This window comes from Chiroxiphia lanceolata, chromosome 17 (assembly GCF_009829145.1).
Source record: "Chiroxiphia lanceolata isolate bChiLan1 chromosome 17, bChiLan1.pri, whole genome shotgun sequence".
NCBI lineage: Eukaryota > Metazoa > Chordata > Aves > Passeriformes > Pipridae > Chiroxiphia > Chiroxiphia lanceolata.
Window position 1 is genome coordinate 8,348,063 of NC_045653.1, and position 20,047 is coordinate 8,368,109.

Sequence of the window (20,047 nt, forward strand, 5' to 3'; positions counted from 1 at the left end):
AGATTATGGAAACAGGAATTCACATACAGAAACGTGGGCATCAGAGCCAGGCAGGAGGAATGATGGGTTTGTGGACACAGAGCAGAACCAAAACTTGAGCACCTAAACCTGATCTTTACCACACTGAAAATCTTGGCCTGGGTAAGTGGATCATGCTGGGGCAAGGCTTCTTGGCAGAGTGAAGTAAAAAGCAGGTATCTTCATTCAGTACTTTACCACATCTGGGATCTGTAGTTCTAGCGCTGCCCTGAGGTTCTTGGAGGGACATTTTCAAGTTGACTTGCTCAGAAACTGCAGCTGTAGCTAAATGCACATGCAGATTAGAGCCTGGTTTGTACCTCAGCCTCAGGTAACAGAGTGTGAAGTTTGCAGCACTGCTTGAGACAGAACAATACCAGGCTAAGAGCACTTCAGATTTGCAGCCTAAAATACAGCCTGACAGTTCACCACAGAGCCATCACGAAGGAAATGTTACCTACTGATGACACAAAAGCTGTCCTGTTTCCCAAGGATGGCACGACCAGTGCCACTTCCTCACAGAAATGTCTCAGTGCAGCTTTGCTCACTGAAAAGGCATCAGCCCTCCAGACTGAGAGGTTCAGCAGGAAACTGGGCTGAATCCCCAGAATTTAGGGGAATATTTTTTTTTACTTTGACCAAAAAGGGGGGGGGGGTGTGCCCAAACCACTAGTAACCCTGAAGCAGAAGTTAAGTAGCCACTGAACTGAGCCCAGTTTAGAGACTCACCTAAACTCACCTAGAGCTTAGCAATGTTTTTTGATGAAACTCCAACTCCCAGTCACTGCACTAAAAATCAGGGAAGTGCCCTGATTTCAGAAGGCTGGGAAGACTTGACACAGACTCATTGCAGAGACAGAAAGGCAAGGGTAGGCACGAAGAACAGCTCAGCTGTCAGCACTAATTAGCTATGTACAGCTTAATGCTTTTCCTTCTCATTTGGCAGCAATGAGCCAGGTAGCATCTCCCTGATGCTAAAAATAACCCCAAGCACAGCGTGGGCGGCTGTGCAGCCTCAGCTCCTCATGTGAGACATGAGCTATTTATAGAGCCAGTTTAATTCTGGGGGCGTGTGTGGAAGCCCAGGGAGTCTCCTGTCTCCTCTGCAGCAGACAGAAGAACGTGACGGTGGTGGGGGACCAGCTGGGGGCTGCTGTCAGTACGTGGCTGCAGGATTTTATTAAGAGCTTCCACAGTGCCTGAGTGCTGTGTGAGGATTTGGGGTTTTTTTAAACATTTTGTCCCTTTTCAGTTATGGCCTCTGTTTTTCAGGTTATAGAAAAGAAAAATACTGTGGGGAAGGGAGAAGGTGCAAGTGATGCTGAGATTTTTTTCGCGCTGCCTCCAGGATTTAGATGTCTGGATCCCACAGGGACTAATATTCCCTCTGCCCTTCCTTGGTGTCAGGCAGTGGCACACACCTAAAATCCCTGCTATGAACACAGTGACAGATAGCACTGGCCTGGGCCAGGGGGCTGAGGTTTATAGTGTGTGCTGCCAGAGGTACTGAGACAGCCTTCAGTGATAAAGATCAGGAGGAAAGGGAGAAGCCTCAAGTGTTTTTATCATCTCCAAGCAGTGAGTGAGTTCAGCCTCCTGTTTACAGGGCTTTTCATGTCCAAGGGAGCATTAGAGGAGCTTCAAGTACATCTGTACACGCTGTACCTTGGCTACACTGTCCCCTTGTCTTTAGGGTTGAAGAGCTCTTGAGAAAGGTTTGTTCCCTTTCAGGTATTACATCCACAAAAATAGAATGATCTTCACTAACATGAATCCCTGGTCAGCAAATAAACCTGACCCCAAGTACAGGATCATATCAGGCCCTCTGGATAGAGGCTCTTTAATCAGAGGCACTTACTTGCTTCAGCAATGAAGCAGTGCTTGCACAATTAATTATGGAGCACCCTGGCAGCTCTGGGCAAGAGCCGTGATCTGCAGCTGAACCACAAAGAGCAATTTGCTGTCTCAGACCAGCCCACAGCTTGTCTGGCAAGGATTTTTGAACACACCAATTCATTTATAAAGGGTTGAAACAGGGAGGACTTAATCCTGTGTTATTTTTTTGATTTGAACACATGCACAGGACCCAGAGCTGATCTCTGGGTGTGTTGTGCTAGGGATTCAGCACACATCTCCTGCTGAAAATGGTGGCTGTTTGTGCAAACATGGGGCAGTGTCACTGCAGAGGCAGGAACTTCTGCCAGGGGACAAAATAAACTCCCAAATTCCCAGGGCACAGTTGATGAAAGATTGTCTTCTGGGAAGACACTGTCTCCTCACACTGCTCTGTTCTACTTCTCTGGTAGTGCTGGGAATTCCTAATCAAACATGTTTTCCACAGCACAGTGAAGGCAAGGGCAGCAGGTCAAAGCACAGCAGGCAAGGGAAGAGAGGAGCAGCAGGTGTAAACACAGATAGGAATATACAGGGCCTTTTCTGGGACACAGAGTCAATTCCTCAAATAGATCTTCTGGCATAAGTGGCACATGTGAAACTAGAAATATAAAAATCAGAGTTCGGAAAGCTGTAAAATATCACAGGGAGCATAATTACGTAAATAAACTTACGGGAAAACTGCTAAAGCAAGTGTAAGCAAATAAGGAAAAACATTTTAGGGAAGAAAAGAGTTCACTTGCTTTGCCAAACCGCCTACAAATGGGAGCATGTGTTCAGGCTCAGATCCTCCCTCAGAAACTGGGCACCTACACGGGCCTGGAGATCTGGGCTTAAACCCTGTGAAGTGACAAGCAGTCATAAACCAAAATGGAAATGCAGAGAAAGCAAATAACACTCTGTAGTGCTTCACCTTTCACTGGATTATGATTCAGGTCCTTGAGCTAGCTGGAGTCTGCAGCACAAGTAATTACAGAAAGAAATTACTTTAATTTAATTTGCAGAGCTTAATCGATAGAGACCAAAGTGAGCTAACTCTGGTTGTCACAGTGATTTGTGCTGGTTTATGGTGCAAACCTGACCAGAACAAGGTACTGAAACACTTGTGAGCTCCTGATAACCCAAGGGTTGAGCAGGGAGGGATTCAGGCATTCATTCATTCATTCAGCCTCTTTGTGGGGATGGTCACTGTGTTACTGAGATTATTTAGGATTAGGAGTTTTTTGTTCGTTTTCCATTAATGAAATTCAGGAAAAATGTTTTATGCACTTAAAGTCAAGCACTTTCTTCACTGTAGTTGGAACAGAAGCCAGATAGGAAGGACAACATGTATCTGAGAGACTATGAACTGGCACAAGTAAAATCTCAGCTAGAAAGGGTTTTACCTGCATGTTTTTTCAGTTTTAACATATCCATTTCAGATGTGCCACTTGAAAGCATGTAAGAACAAAAGAGAGAGAGAGGGGAAGTCTTGCTGTTGTGTTGCTTCTCCTGCCACTTGCCCTTTAAACCCAACCAAATTTAAATGCAGACTGGATATAAATGAGTGTCCCCATCAGTGTTGCTGTGAATTGCCTCCAGAATACCTAAGTGGAGAGAAGCTTCTCCCACTAAATTTGAAGCATGGCTTTTAGTTTGGAGAAGGGAAAAAAGGCAAAACTTCCTTGCTGTGGGGTGTCAGGTCTGCACACACCATGCCTGGAGGGCACATGGCTGTACCACAGCAGAGTTAGTGCTGATTTACGGGCAGCGTTGGCAGATGAATCATCTGCACCTTCGCATGAACAACTCGGGCGTATTTTTGGATTCTCTTCCAAGAACTGTCTCAGCACATGTGAGGCAAGGAAATTAATTCATACAGAGCAGTTGCTGCCTCTCCAAATACTGTGAGAGTTACTACGGTTTCCTCCTCCTGTGGCTCTGAGCACAACTTGTGTAGCCTGGTTCATTCAGGATCTTAATTCCTCCAGGAATCAGGCTTGCTGCTTTCATATAGAAAACTGGGTCAGTCTGGCACAGTTTTTACCTTTCTGAGAGAACTTCAGAGAAGGCAAGGTGGAAGAAAAATGAAGGAAATAAATATTTAGAAAATAGGGAGGGGGGAAGGGAGAGAAAACAGGTCAGAACAGAAGGCCATTGATTTCAATCAACCACTGCTCAATAGATATTTTACAGTCGTATCAATTATTGAAACACAGCTCTAGCTAAATCTTTTGATTCCACTTGCTTGTGGCAAGTTGCAGCTCTACAATCCGGTCTTGTGGGGTTTTTCCTGTAGTTTGGGAGCTACTTGTGTCAAACAGAGCACTACAAGTTTCCTTCAGTATCTGTTTTTGAAGATAATTAACTCATCCAAATGGCCTGCACACTTCCTTGACCTTTTCAGGTTCTGGGAAGTATTTTTCTCCCCTGAGAAGCACTCTTATTTTCTTATCTTTTTGTTTAGCTGTGACACGTAACACACCCAAAGACAAAAGAAAAGAACTCCCAGATTTATCACTCCATGCTCAAGTATTTATTCAGTGTAGTTAATAAGGAAAAGGTGACACCTTTGGAGGTTGAGAACCTGCTTCTGTTGAAAAGCCACTGATGCAGAGGACTGTATCAAGACAACTAGGAAACAAGAACCAGCAAGATGGCAAAATCTGAGTCTTAAATCACATTAGAAACAGGAACTTATATGTAGTTAGTCCATTGCTGTGCAAAGATGTGTCAGTTATTTGGTTTTCTAATATTATACAAAATACTACTCGGCCAAGAGACAAACAGCAGAATAAAACCATGAGTGCCTCACTGTTGAAAAAGAGCTCTCAAAATCAAGACTACACAGCACACAGATGAACCACCAGTGTAATTTTTTTGAGATGATCATATTCATTAAGCAAATTAAATTCTGAATGAATTAATACGTCATTAATTTCTCAGAAATCATGTTTAAAATAATAATAAAAAAAAAGCCAGGCTCTCCCAGCAGTGTCTACAGAGAGCAGCTGGCCTGGTGCAAAGAGCTCAGGCTAATTTGAGGGTGTCTGCAAAAGCCATATTCTGGCCAGGCTGCACTGCACCCTGTTATAATGATCACTGGGAGTGGCTACAGCACTTCCAAATACCACCCAACTGGGGCAAAATCCTCCTTCTCAAGGAAAGGTTAAACAAACCAGGGCTAATGGAGTAAGAAAAGTTATACTTATAGGCATCATGCAATTAAGCTTAAGGAAATCCCTTTAGCAGAAAATGATAACTGGGAATACCAGGCATGTGGGAATGGCAAGCTCAGGTGTACAGGGGTGATGAGAGCAGGAAGCTCAGGGTCAGCAGGACTTTGGGTGGAGCAGCTCTCAAATGCTGTGACTCGCTGGGCATCAGCTGCAATGAAAAACATGCTCCAAAAGCCTAGAAAAGCAGGGTATGATGGAGAGTGTTTGCACAGTTAAGGCCTCTTCCAGCTCTGAGAGGACGCTGCCAGCTCACCCCACTCTGCTGAGCTCACCCCATCCCAGCAGTCACTCCACAGGCAGGGAACAGCTCTGAGGAGACACAGAGGTGGGAAAACAGAACCGGAACACGGAGAACTCACAAATGTTTTCCTCACAGCCTTGTGCTTTGACAGTAAGAGACAGTGCATGTTGTACCATAACAAATCATAGCTGTACTGTCAAGAATAAATGCTCAGGTCAATAGGGAATGTTACATAATTAAATTCTTACATATTATTCAATTGAAGAACCCAGGTTTCAAAAGCTCAGAATATTCTGTTCTGCCTGAAATTTGCCAGCAAATTCTGTTTGGATTTATATGGCCATGAGTAAAAACAGGATCCTAAACAAAGCTAAGGAGGGTCCCAAAAAGCTTTGGGGAAGAGCAGACAGAAAATGAGGATGACATTTTAAAACTCAAGTCCTCTCTGCATTTCCCTGTAAGTTAGCCTGTCTGCAATGCTCAGTGTCACACACAATGGCATCAAGTGACAAGTCATACTACTCACCCAGTCCAATTTAAAAACAAAGGAAAGCAGAATTACTGAAATACAAATTGCAGAGGGAAGTGAATAAGTCCCCAGAGGGTCTGCAAATCTGTTTTTCCAGACAAGACACTTTGCCACACTTTCCTATTCTGTACCACAGAGATAACCACATAGACCAGCCTTACAGAGCACTGGGAGAGCTGCTGGGGAAAGGATTACCAACCAGGTGATTGCTGAGACCAGGGGACTCGTGTTTGGGTTGCTTTGAGCTGTCAGTGGAATTTCTCATAACGGGAACACTTCGCATTGAAAAAATCAAGACACTCTCAAGAGAAATTCTGAGAAAAAGCAAGATATTAAAATCAAATAAAACAAAAAAAAAGAAGCAGGGTTCAGAGCCTGCTGTGGGCAAAGGCTGTGTGTGGCTCTGGCCAGCCAAGGCTAATGACAGTGTAAGGGCAGGCTGTTGGTCTAACTCTGTCCTGAAAAACACTGGGCCAATAATAGCGTGCACGAGACAGACAAAAAATAGTGCAACAGATGGTGGAATGCTGTCTGAAGGCAGGGATATCCCATCCTTTTGGAGATGCTGTGTGGGTGAGTGACAGGCGAGAACTAGAAAGTACTTGCCTTGCCAGGGGGGATGTTCCCAGAGAGATTCCTGCCATTGGGAGCAGGTGTGCAGCTCTCTGTCCCAGCAGCATTTGCAACTTTAGGAATCCCTATCATTTAGGTTTTTTTCTTTAGGGATTACATAAAGTGCTTGGAAGGTACTGCATCTTCCCTGATTTACTTCAGTAATTAAGAACACCATCCCTTGGCATGAAGACTGACATTACAAGGGGTTTGAAAGTGCCCCAGGATGTCCATCCCTGCCAGGGCTCAGAGCTCCTGGGTCAGTAGGTTCACACAGCTTGAGACCCCCAGCTCCAGGGGAAATCCTTGCTGCTGCTTTGTGCAACACCTTGCAGTGGCAAATACACCTGTCAGACGTTTATTTGTCACTGCACAGACTTTGCAGATTGCCAAAGGGTTCTTTATGTACTACTGCAGCTTACAGGGAACAGAACTCCCACTGCATGGGGAATTCTCAGCAGCTCAGTATCCATGGTGAGAGTGGCTATTCCCAAACCATTCTGCATTAAATGAGGGGGAGGAAGAGGACTGACACACACTCTGCAGAGACAGGCTGACAGGTCACACATGCCAAGATTTCTTTGTCCGCTCTCTGCAAATCCAGCTGTGGTTTCTTCCAGTGACCCAAATCCCACAGTTGCACATTGCAGTGGCATCTGTTGGTAGGGGCAACTGTTTATAGGTTAAATGGACAGTGTTGCAGGATCTTACTGCTGGCTCCGCAGCAGTGAGCATCCAGCTGAATCCAGGACATTTTGGGGCACTTCCATCCATATACTGTATGTATTTCATGCACTCTGGAACACAGCTAGTGCTACAGTCCAAACTGACATGTCTTTCTGTCATCCTGCCCCTGTTCCCTTGCCCTGCAGTAGCTGGCATTGCATTCCTGGCTGCCTGGAAAGTTGAGCCACGAGCCCTCAGACACTTAATTTCTTATGGGCTCAAGAGTGGCTGGTAAACCAGTCTCAGCCTCTCTGGAAGCACAAACATTATATTAGGCATCATTTCTTTGACATAAAGTTAAAACTTAACTTCCTTTTTCTTTTTTTTTTTTTTTTGTACATATCATTACCCAGCAAGCACCCAGCATGGAACTGTTTCAGTAGGAGATGGGAAAGTTTCAGGACAGTGACAGTCCCCACCACTGAGCTGAGATTTGTTTCTGGTCGACTGATGATTCATTTGCAGACTCCCTACTGCTGCTCAAGCAGTTGCTATCAAAGTTGATATTGGTATCACTTCAGCAGTGGCAGATGTCTTTATTTAAAGTAATATAATGTTAATACATACATAGTGGGATAGAACTAATACCCTGGGATTTATATGATTCATTTTATTTGCCTGTCCTGAAGCATCAAACCCACAATGTTCTCAATTTGCCAAAACTTGAGATACATAGCATTGCTTTTTTCTCTTTCATTCTGTGGGAACACAGGGCTCCAGAGTTGTACTCTTGTTTCAGAGAGGGAAAAAAACCCCAACAAACCAGAAAGAAAACCTATTGCCTTCCAATGAAATATTATTAACCATTTTCAGTGACCTGCACAGTGTGACCCAGGTCACAACCACCATGTGGTTTCCACTGGAACACTCTTCAATATGCATTTTAGTACAGAGCCCTAAGCCCTGATCAGCCTTCAGCAGAGGAGGGGCACTGGGAAGCTGCAGCACTAGCACTGTTATTTGAAGAGCTTGTTCTTTGAGCACTCTTTTTTGCTGAGCTATTTTTAGCTTGACTGTATTCCCCAAACCAGCTCTTTGCCCAGCTGCAAGGCAAAGCAGAAGTAAGAACAAGCAGTGGTGCTGCTCACACTGACATTGCTACTGAACAAAGCACTCAAACTACAGACTCGGAACATGTCTCTGGCTGAATAATCAGTTGTACTTTTGTCACCCTAGTGACTAAATATTGTAATTCTATTACAAACAGGACAGATCCAGTATGTAACAGCTCTGTTAAACCACAGAGTGGGGAAGCAGATGGAAGGGAGAGGAGAAAACTCCTGTTCTTTTACATTCACACCCCAATGTCAGAGCATTAGTTCTTGTGTAGTAAATTAAAACCATTCTGTGATGTTGGTCCTGCAATGTGCCACAACATCCTCCAAGAGTCCTTATCTGTGTGTTGGGAGAGGTATGAAAGCAAAAGGCTCCTGAAGGGGATGGAAGGATGCTCAGCATCTGCACTGAGCCTTGCAGCAGGCCTCTGAACCGAGGCTGGCTCTGCTCCCCTGCTGTGCCTGGCCTTTCTTCCTCACACATTGGGAAAACCAGGGACCCAAAGGTCAAATGCAGCAGGGCTTTCACAGGGGGTGAAAACAGTGATTAGGTAAAGCCTTCTCCATCTGAATCCTCTGCCATAATTAGATCTGGCCCTGTTGGTGCATCTCAGCCCACACAGTGCTTATCACTAAGTAGCACTGTGCAAGAGCAGACCTGTCACAGGGTGTGGGTCGCTCGGGGACGGTGGGTTGTGATACAAGGGTCATGCTGGGCAAGTATGTGGTTTTGATTCCAACTGGAATCTGAACTCCTCATTGCAGGCCTTATATCACAGAAATTATAATGATGGACAACTGTAATTGCCTGGGAGACGAGCGACAACATAATTAACTGAACTCGTGCTGATTCGCAGCCTTGGAAATGCAGGCAGAACTAAAGGCCAAACAAATAAGTAACATATGTAATTAAGGCAACATATACAGCCCCTGTGTTTATCCACAGTTTTCTTATTTGGATGCAAAAAATAGTTCATAGACACAAATATTGGGCAATTTTAAAGCATGCAACTCACAGTATCTACCATACCAACTCACCCTTTTCATACTGCTCTGAGCTCCATCACAGAATGGCACCAACTACTCTTAGGATGATACTCTTAGATGCTCCAAGGGCTGGAGCACCTCTGCTATGGAGACAGGCTGAGAAAGTTGGGGATGTTCAGCCTGGGGAAGAGAAGGCTCTGGGGAGACATTATTGTGACCTACCAGTACTTAAAGGGAGCTTATAAAAAAAGAAGGAGAACGACCTTTTACACTGTCAGAGAGTAATTGTTCAAAGGGGAACAGTTTTAAACCAAAGGAAGATTGGGTTAGATTAGATATAAGAATGAGGATTTTTACAGTGAGGGCGGTAAAACAATGGAACAAGTTACTCAGAGAGATGGTGGATGTCCCATCCCTGGAAACATTCATAGTCAGGCTGGACAGGGCTCTGAGTAACCTGATCTATTTGAAGATGTCCCTGTTCATTGTAGGGGGGTTGAACTAGATGAATCTTTAAAGTTCCTTGCCAACTCAAACTATTGTATGATTTTCCTCTTATGGCAAATGCTGGCACATCACTGAGCTCATGCCAGAATTACCTTGGGGTGAAAACAAGTTGTGTCTCAGTGTCTGCCTTCTAATTTTGTACAGACAGTAAAAGAGAAGTCCCTCCCACCACGGATTTACTACTACCCATAATTGTACATTGCCAGCAGTTCTGCATTGCCACAGTGCAGCGCGTGGGTGACTCAAAGCCCTGGCACACATCCTCTTCACAGCTACTTATAGGAAGGATGAAAATAAACTGCTTGATGAATTGAACATGATGTTCTGGTAACAGAGATGCCAATTTAAGAGGCAGAGCCTTGGCCTCCTGATGGGCAGCAGACACAAGCAGCTTTATGAGAAGCAAGCACAGGGCACTCCCATTTCTCCTCCCTTTGGCTGGACTGGAGCTCCCCCGTGAGAGGGATCCTCCCCACCACCTCCCTTCCCAACTCGTCTGCAAAACCACCTGACACAAAGACAATCAATGCAATTGCCTCTGGCTACAGCTCATTTACTGATGGCTGGATTGATTGCTCACTTGTCAGTCCAGGGGCCACAGGCACATGCACGTGTCCAAGTCTCCCAGTTCACTGCTCCCTTTGGAGAAGATTATTGGAATCACATGGATCTAACTAGGAGCAGCAACAGGATTCCAAACTATGTCTTTTGGCTTCAGCGACAAATCCGAAAGAAATTCAGTTTTGTGACAGTCATACATCCAGATACTGTGCAACAGATATTGTGCAAAAATATTTTTGGGCAACAGAGGAACATATTTTGGGGACAGACAAGAAACCACACAAACCAAGAACCTGAGCTGTTTTTCACTGGATTCTACTGAATGTTTGCTAAGCAGGGGAGCGCAGACCAGTAAGAAGAACTAGAAAAGGACTGTCTGAGGTGTGGCAAGTCAGCATAGCCCCATTTGCACACAAGTGGGCTGTACCTCATCAGCTATTTGTGCCCATAACTGCAAGCCCACAGCTTGCTGTGGCTTTGCTGGGATGCAATTCCAACATGGACAAGGCAGATACTGCTGAGGGTCACTGAGGACAGAGAACTTGGCAGTGTCTCCTGTTCATAGGACATATTGATGCATTGCCCATCTGACAGCAGACCCTGATACATACAAATTCACAGACTGCTGAGGATTCAGTCACCTGTAACAGTCCAATATTGTCAACCTTGGTGTAATGCTGGTCCCATTCCCTTAAATGTGAAGGAGTCAATCTGGCTGTGTGAAGTAAATATTGATCTACTGACCAGCAGTCCCAGGCACATGTGCTCACATTGGGCTCACAGACATGTGACCTTGCTCCAGAGGGGACGAGCAGTTTGTGGTTTTCCCCTTGACTCTGATGCCAGCACATGTCAAACACGATTGTTAGTGGGACCTCCCACTGGACTCTCATGGTGAAGGGCTGCAGCCCACTCCACCAAACCTCCTACGCATGGGGCTGGTAGGGCAGCACTCTCCTGCTCTCCCCCTGGGCAGCCTGTTTTGCTGCAATTATACACCACATGTGTTCATCAAGGGGAACAGCCAGACAAGGTGGATTTACTGCCCCTTGGGGAGCCAGTGTGGAACCCTCACCGACGTCACAGGGCTCCCATGTGCACATTGCACAGAGAAAACAAACACCTCGAGGCCATGTGCAAACTCTCAGCGCCAGAGGTGGTTTGAGACCCACAGTGCACATGGCTGTACCTGTGGGGTGTTCTTGGGGCCAAGCAGGTGACTGAGCTACACCTGCACTGACCTGCTCCTCTCACCCACAGGAGTAACAGTGGAGAGGATATGGGAGCAAGGAAAGCCTTTGGCTTCTGAGATAGCAATATATACGTGTATCCAGTTGTCTTTCTGGCCTCAAATTTCTCGAGAAAACATTCTAAAGGTAGACTGAAAATATACCCAGAACACTCCCCAAGGTTAAACAGCTGAAGAACACTTGGTGCTTGGAGGTTTTTGCTTGCTTTGCACAAAACAACAATAATGCAGAACCTTTGTAACCTTTCTGACCTTAAGAAATAGCTGCACACGTAGCACTGTGTGCCCATCCCCTTCCATCCCCACACTCTTATGGTGGCTACTTTAGCATTATGAGGAAGTATTCAGATTGTGGTGTCTATCCAGACTTGGAGCATCACTGACACATGTACAGCAAACTCTGAACTATGTCCAAACACCATTTACAGAAAAGCAACACTGGTGCCTCCAGTTCTGCCCAATTTCCCCAAGGCAGCTGCAGTTGCCTCTGAGGAGCTGCCAGTTCAGCTCCACTTACTGCTGCTCTTGGCATCCCTCACTTTAAGCTAACAAGGAAGCAAATTCCTGGACTGGATACTCTTAACATGAGACCACGGCAATACCAATGACACTGTGGGAGATCTGGACAGAGGTAGGACTTTCCTGTGTGTTACTTGAGAGCTTTCAAGAAAGTTTCAAGACCTCCCCAACAACGGCTGGCCCTGCAGAGATACACAGAAGGAACACTCCTGCCTCAGCAGGCAGTACTAAAATACTCAAACCCAGATTTTAATAACATCCAGGAACACAACAGCATTAATTTGATGTTTTTCCCAGAAACAAGAAATAGGTATCTAAATCAACTGAAAGGAAATCATTACTGTGACACAACCGGAGTAGAGGATTATGTGAATCTTCCCTGCAGAGCTTACAGTCACCTCACCGAGGTGAGTCCGTGTGGGGCTGTGAGTCCCTGAGTGAAAAAAACAACAGAAATGGAAAGCACAGGACTTACCCAGCCATGGCCACGTCTGTGTTGCGGCAGTGCTGGAGCCTTGTGCCCACCTCAGACCTTCTGATGGCTCCTACAGAGTTGCCGAGCAGCACCACAGCCAGTCTGAGAGCAGGATAAACCCTGCAACCACCCACACTCAGGTGCAGGGACTTTACTGGACCCACAGGAAATGAGCCAGGACTCTGATTGAAAATGGCCTGCACCTGTCTGATACAAACCCCTCTCTTTGCAAAGCCTCTGGAGACCATCCAGAGCCACAGAGGGATCAGTTTTTAGCCTTCACAAAGGCTCCATCATGGCAGGTGCCTGCTCCACACCCTGGCTCCCCTGCTCTGGTGATAACTGTTATTCAGCTGGAGTTTCTTTTCACTGAGCAGGATTTGAGCATCCCCTCTCCAGCCCCTCAGCCTCTCAGTGCCCGGTTCCTGGCCTGCGCTCCCTGGCCATGGCGTGTGGGGAGCCGGCAGCCATTTTACCTGGCCAGGTGTCCCTGAGGTTTCCAAGGCCACGGTGCTGGCTGTTCGCAGGGATGGACAGTCCCTTCCAGGGAAACACGTCCAGCTCAGTGTGCAGGGTGTGTTTCAGGTTCTGCCAGAGGCAGGATTTCACATTGTAACTGCTTTGGAGAAAATACGGAATAAATATCCAAAGTAGAGCACTTGTTGCTCGGAGCCCCACAGCGCCCGGACAACAGCTCACCTGAGCAGAAACACAAACTCATCTGAAACGGTTTCTTATGTGAAAGCTCCCTTCAGGAGGGATGTGCATTTTTGACAGGGATTCCCCCTGCTCTGCTGAGCTTCTGCCCTGCTAGGAGCCCTCAGGAATGTGTTTGTTCTCTCGCTCTGAGCCTGGCTGCAGGCTGGTTCTGAGGGAAGTCAGCGGTGTCAGGGGGTCTGAGTCCCCTTCTGAGGAAACAAAGTGCGGCTTAGGGGGGTGAAGTCCCCTCCTCTATCCTCCCAGACCCTCAGAGCAGTTCAGGCAGGACGGGCTCCGCTCACACCCACAGCAGCCATGCGTTTCTTGCTCTGAGGGATGACCAGTCAAGGCAGTGAGTTCACTCTACAAGCAGCCACGCTCCTCCCGGGTGCAGGAAAGCCCCTGCAGAAAGGGTCTCTCGTGCCCTGATTCCCTCCAGCACAGCTCAGTGAGGATATGTGTGTCCCCCTTTGGGCTGTGATCGCAGCCACTGCCCCCTGTTCCAGCCCTTGGTGGAGCATCTGGAGCCCTTCACCTTCACCAACTCCCTCATTTCCCCTTCACCCCAAGCCCAGCCACCCCACAGCAGCTGAGAACGGAAGTGAAAGTTTTGTCTGGGCAGAGAGAGGCTTCTCCTGAACAGAAAAAATAACACATAGACACAAAATGTCCCTGTGCTTTGGTAGCAACAGTGTCAGTGGGTTTTTGCCACTTCTCATTTGATCATGACTCTTGCTCTATTTGGTGTTTTCACCCCATCCCCAGTTTCCTGAAATCCTGTTAGAATTTTATTTTGAAGCAAAGTCCACGTCCAGTTTTGTGACTGTGACACAAAATTTGGAAGTGTGGTCCATAGCTCTGAAAAACTCAGGAAAAAACCTGTAATGCCCCCATGTACACATGCCCCCATGTACACACGTCTACACCTTTTCCTTCTGCTGTGTGTAAAGCTGAGGGTATGCACAGAAATACGGGCACTTAGTTTTTATTTATCAAAGCCAAAAGTGGACACAGGGTTTTAAATAATCAACCATTGTACATATTATAACTATATATATATATATATATATATATATAAATACAGAGCATTTGTATATATTTGCATTCTCATACTGCTTTAATCACTTCTGTTAGGCTTTTAATCCCTCAGTGTACAAGAGGCTTCTGGAATCTAATGTACAGATTCAGGAGAATCTATCAATCTTGCATGACAGAGCTGTAATTAAGAATGGTTAAGTGAGAGGTGTGTGAGCAGCAGGTTGGGTAGACCTTTCGTTTGCAGACAAGCTCTCAGAGTAAGTTATTCTTCCCTGATTTATATTATAAAATGCACTTTAATCTGTTTCAAACAAAACCTATTCAGAGTTGTGTCATTTCTGAGACATACAGGCAAATGAGTGAGGATGGAGGAGTCCAAGGGTAACAGGAACTAAAAATACATGTTTAATTCTTTACTAGGGCATTTCAGCGTAATTCCCGTTTGGATTATTGCAGCTTCTGCTGCTGGAATATCTGGCTTATTACTCAACAGAACCCAGAGGCTGAGAGAAGAAGTTTAGGGGATACAGAGTGTTACATAGAAAAAATAAGAGTCAGGCTGTAGGTGTTTCCTAAGCACAAAAGCTCATGTAATCTAAGTTTTCTGTGGGAATCTGGTGTAGTAGTTGTGGTACCTTCCTGTTGCCAAAGATGAGAGTTTTTCCAGTGATCTCAGGGAAATTAATTAAAAAAGGGTAAGGATTTGTTGGTCTGATAACACAGGACTACAGAGTTGATTTTACAGATATATTGGGTAAGGCTTACAAAACAAGGAGAAAGTGGAATCAGTTACTCTTACCAGTTCTTTTATGGTCTATTAACAGTTACTTCATTTTTCTATCTCTTGTGTGTTTGATAAGATGTAGATCTTGTTACAGCATGACTTTATAATCATTCATTCATTTCCCATGCACAGTAGAGGAATAACTGCCGCAGCAGTTTGCAGTGTGGTCCCTGCTCTGAGTGTTTCTTTGTCTCTGTAACTTCATCTCTGGCTTGGCAACATCTGCTGAGAGCAGGCAGTGAGAATCCTTAACGCTGCCAGAACACAGCCCAGAGAGCATCCGAAACTCTTCCCTGTCTGCTGGCTGGATTATTCCATGAAAGCCAGCAGATGCAGCCTGTGTGTGTGCCTGCCTAGGGGAGGGTCCCTGTACCTGAGATCCTCTGCAGATATGAGCAGTGTCTCGTGGGGAACTCTCATTTAGTATGCGGAATAAAATCACTGTGGCACCGATCATATGATCTGAAGACTCAATCCTGAGGCAGCACTACTGAAAAGGGGAGGTGAAACCAAGACATTCTGTTCAGACAGTGTGAGGCTGCGAGCAGCACACGAGCTGCATCCAGCAGGCAGAGCAGAGCAGAGCTGCTGGACTGGGCTGGGCAACGTGTGCTCGGGAAACCACAGGAAAGCTTCATTTCTGGCCAGTCTGCATTTTGTCAGGGTGCACCACTGGTGTTACTGGAGCAAAGGAAATCCGCTGCTCCGCGTGATTAAAGGGAAAGGCAGTGAGAGCTACAGAAAATCACGGTGAAACTCCTTTGATAACCACCTTGAACACCCCCTCGGGAGTGAATTCTACCCTTGGAGAGAACTGGTTCCAACTGACTGTCTGGAAAGTGGGATGGAAAGGATGCACGTTCTGAGGAAGCCTTTCACTGGCAGCAGAGCAAACTAGAGGAGAACTTTCACCTGCATTGCTGGCATTTGGGAAAAATAATACAAGAAAGAATTCTGCTGCCAGCATTCCTTTTTTTAGTTTCTTCCTCACTAGTCCTAGAGAGAGATTTTGTAGTTCCCTCCTGAGGAAAACACCAACCAGAACTCAGAATCCTGCAGACTTTCCAAAGAACAGGCATGGTACAAAATGTGATTTTGGTGTTTTTCCGCAGGCGACTCAGCCAAAGACCCGCTGTTGAGGAGCTGGAAAGGAGGAATATCCTTAAACGTGAGTATTTTTTTTCCTAAACTATTTTATGTGCATTTGTTGAAACCTGCGATTGCATTTCCAGAACCTATTATTTTTAAATAGACAAATTCATTCACTGGGATTATTTTCTGAACCTAAAAGTTTTAATTTTTCCCAAAGACATGCAATTTAGGACAGAAAAGAACTGTTCAGATTCAGGCTTTCGAAAATAATTTTCATTCTGATTACACTGTTATGGCTCTCCAAGAAGGGAATACAATTCCCTCAGTGCCATGAGAATGGGAGTGACATTTCTCAAGACATGGATTGTCAAGGCAAACCACACATGGAGGCTGCAGTGGAAGGGGGAATCCCTTACAGAGGGGTGGTTCTCCTAAAATACATTTGTTATGCCACTGGAGATCTTCCCAAAGACAAGTCAAAGATCATTCTGAGATGTCAGAGTTATCAGAGGGACAGTCCCAGGACTGTTACAGATGCTGCCACAGGGGAGTGTTCTCAACATCTCTCAAATTCTCAAGGCAAAACTTGCAACTCTTTTCCTAAAGGTTGGTGTTCTGAGCAGGGGATCAAACAAGTGAGGAACATAAACCCTTTCCTTACTGGGAATCCTCTAAGCTAGGGGAAGGTGAGAGGGGGATTTGAAATTGTCTTAGATATAAGAGAGGGGGAATCTATCTGCTTAAAGGAAAAGTTTATTGCTTCTTTTATTTTCGTGATCTAGTTAGTGTTGAAAGACAGAACCCAGAATAATGTGAACTATAATTTCTCACTAAACAAGCATAAATTTGTCATACAAGCAATGCTGCCTATGCAATTTAATTTATATTTAATCACAGGCTTGTAATTTGCTACTAAAATGTTACCTACATTGTGTTACCTAAAATTTAATGTCTCAGAACTTTCTTAGTGGTTTCTAAAAAAACCCCTTGTGCTCTTGCCATGGAAGTTACCGGGATTTCATTTCAGTTTTAACACAAAGAAATTCCATAGTCAACATATATTTACCAGTATTTTCTGTACTGTTCCAATGCACAGATCACACCCAGTAAAATTAACTGTATTTACCATGTGCATAGCTCCATGAGAAAAGGATACACCCCTTGAAATGTGAGGGATGAACTTGGCCAACTTCACCTGTCATCCACCACAAGAGGCAAGAAAAAGCAGTAACCCAAGATTCTGAAATAGGTTGGGTCAGATTTTCAAGAGTCAATAACCAAGATCTCTGAAAATCTGTTTCTTTGGGTTTTTTCCTGGCTAAGGAAGAGCTGATCTCTACTGAAAAATCTGTTCTTTTATGTTTACTTTTTAAAGTGTGCTGGTTACATCCTTAATCTGGGTTAAACTGACCAGCTTCAATAATAAAAAAGTTTGAATACATTCATATAATGAGCTTAGAGGGAGATAAAGCAGAAAGAAGATAAAGCAGAATTAAAGATAGTTCCTGAATTCCAGCTAAACATACTGGGCTGGATTTGTATCTTATTTAAAGAGCTTCCAGCATGGAGTAAATTTATTGACTTCTGTTGAGTTGCTCAGGCTTTATACAGGTTCAGCTGAGATCAGAACCACTTCCATTTTATTTACCTCTGCCATTATATAAAAAGCTGAGTATCCTGTGAAGAGCTACAGTCACCACAGAGCTGTGCCAGGTATAAACCTCAACTGCTGGACAGGTGCAACAGCTCTGCTCTCGGTTTTGAGTGAACTCAGAACTTAGTAAAGGCTCCTTTTATTAATAGAAATTTTTGTTATGGACTTTAAAATAGCTTTTAAAATAGACTTCAATAGCCTTGTTATGGATTTTATAAAACCCCTCCATGGATTGGGTGTGACATGCAAAGCTGTAGAGTACAGATGCCCTTCAGTGAAATCACCACAACCTCCTCCAGGTACAAAGGGTTGCACGGCTTCAAACTCTGAATTTCCCAACCCCTTGGATGTTCATAGTTTATACTGCTGACAGAAGCAATGCTACCCCCAAAGCTCTCTTAAGGACCTACAAGTCACATTAGTACAACTCTGGCAAAAAGAGAAGCATATTGCACAAGCCTAAGTGCAACTCCTGTTATTTTAAAGCGAATCTCAGCAAGATCTCAAAAAGTGATTTCTTATCTCCCTTAGGGAGATGTTTCTGAGATTAACACATAAAAAGCAAACTGAAAGCCAACACTTTCTTATAATTTTGTTCATCTTCCAAGTCCTTTATCTATAGAAACACTGCTGGTTTCCCACCAAGCATGAAAAGCATGAACTAAAATCACAACCCAGGTGTCAGATGTGTCCACTGTCCTCAACAAAGAGCTGATTTTCACATTCAAGGAGGCATCTCTTGAACCACTGTGTACAATTCTTATTTCATTCTTAGCTCAAGCAATTGTTTTAGTGTCGTGCAGAGCTGAGGGTTCCCTGAAGAACTGGCAGAGCAGCAGAATGAATGATAGCACTGCCCAGGCCCCCTCAGGATTGGGAGCATCTCTGCTGAGACTTATAAACCCAGCCCTCAGTAATGAATGGATCTGTGTGGGCAGAGTGATGGGGGTGGGAAAAGCCTCTCTGGATTGTCTCAGTAATAATGCCTGAGTTCTAAAATGCCCTTGCCAGCATTTCCTATCAAATCTTCCTCTTTTTTATTTTTTTTTTTTTAATTATTTTTTGTAAAAGGACTATTTCTTTTATTTCTCAGAGCTGGGAATAAGCACTGAACCCGAGTGAATGTCAAATAGAAATGGGTCACTGCACGTTGAATATACTTGGAAAAGCATTTTTTTAACAGAAATGTATATTTTTGGCTTTCCTTTAGGAATTAGAGTCATTGAATCGTGGAATGGATTGGTTGGAAGGGACCTTAAAGTTCATCTTGTTCCATGCCCTGCCATGGGCAGGGACACCTTCCACTGTCCCAGGTTGCTCCAAGCCCCATCCAGTCTGGCCTTGGACACTTCCAGGGGCAGCCACAGCTCCTCTGGGCAATTCTCTCACCGCATATCACACCACATCTTAGAAAGGCACCATGCCATGGAAAATTCTCTTTTTTAAATAAAAAATACATATAGAAATATCTACTCTAAAAGGGGTGAATTAAAGCTGAATGAATAACCTCTTGCAGGTGTCTCTACATCTAAGAATACCCTCTGCTTTTTAAAGCCTGTTCTCTTTTTAAACATTCCCCACTGAAATAGCTGCTCATCCCTGACACAGCAGTAATTTTAGCTGACCTGTTCTCTTTACATTTCGTGCCTTGCCACTGAACTACAATAAAGCACATTACAGCATTTTAAATTCTCTGATTTACATTTCTACTACAGCCAGTTGTAGCTCTGCACTACTACGTTACTTTAAATAGATACTTATGATTGCAGTTCAGTGTAGTCTAACGAGCATAAAAATCAGGGAGAACACTTCATTATCAAAAATAGCTTTTTGGAAGCTCAGCTGCACTGTTGGTGGTTTTTTGAGGCACGTTAGAAATCACATGTGTGTTTAACACTGGAAATACCTAATGCAAGTGGTGTAATAAGCTCCACAGGAGCAGCCGGAGAATCCCACAATGGTTAAACCTTTCTCTGCAGCTTTGTTCAGGTCATGGGCTCACTCCTGATTTAGTAACAGATAGTACTGGAAATAGAAACGCCATTAACTTGTTTCCTAAGGCAGGGGATGGATTTCAGCAGTGTTACAGCACTCCAGGCTATTTTTAGAGCCAGTGTGGAGGAGTTCTCACGGCTTGAATGTTAATAGGCACAACACACAAAGCCAGGCTGGCTGGGGTAGGACAGAGCA

At 44.7% G+C, this 20,047-nt stretch overlaps 1 protein-coding gene across 2 annotated transcripts in view; it reads left to right on the top strand.

The window, feature by feature from the left end:
* Positions 1–20,047, top strand: part of PHACTR3 (phosphatase and actin regulator 3) — a 99,823-nt gene that overhangs the window by 74,759 nt on the left and 5,017 nt on the right. For both annotated transcript variants that reach the window (XM_032704775.1, XM_032704776.1), the window contains exon 9: positions 16,224–16,279. In XM_032704775.1, coding sequence (XP_032560666.1) covers positions 16,224–16,279 — 56 coding nt within the window. The remainder of the gene's footprint in view (positions 1–16,223; positions 16,280–20,047) is intronic.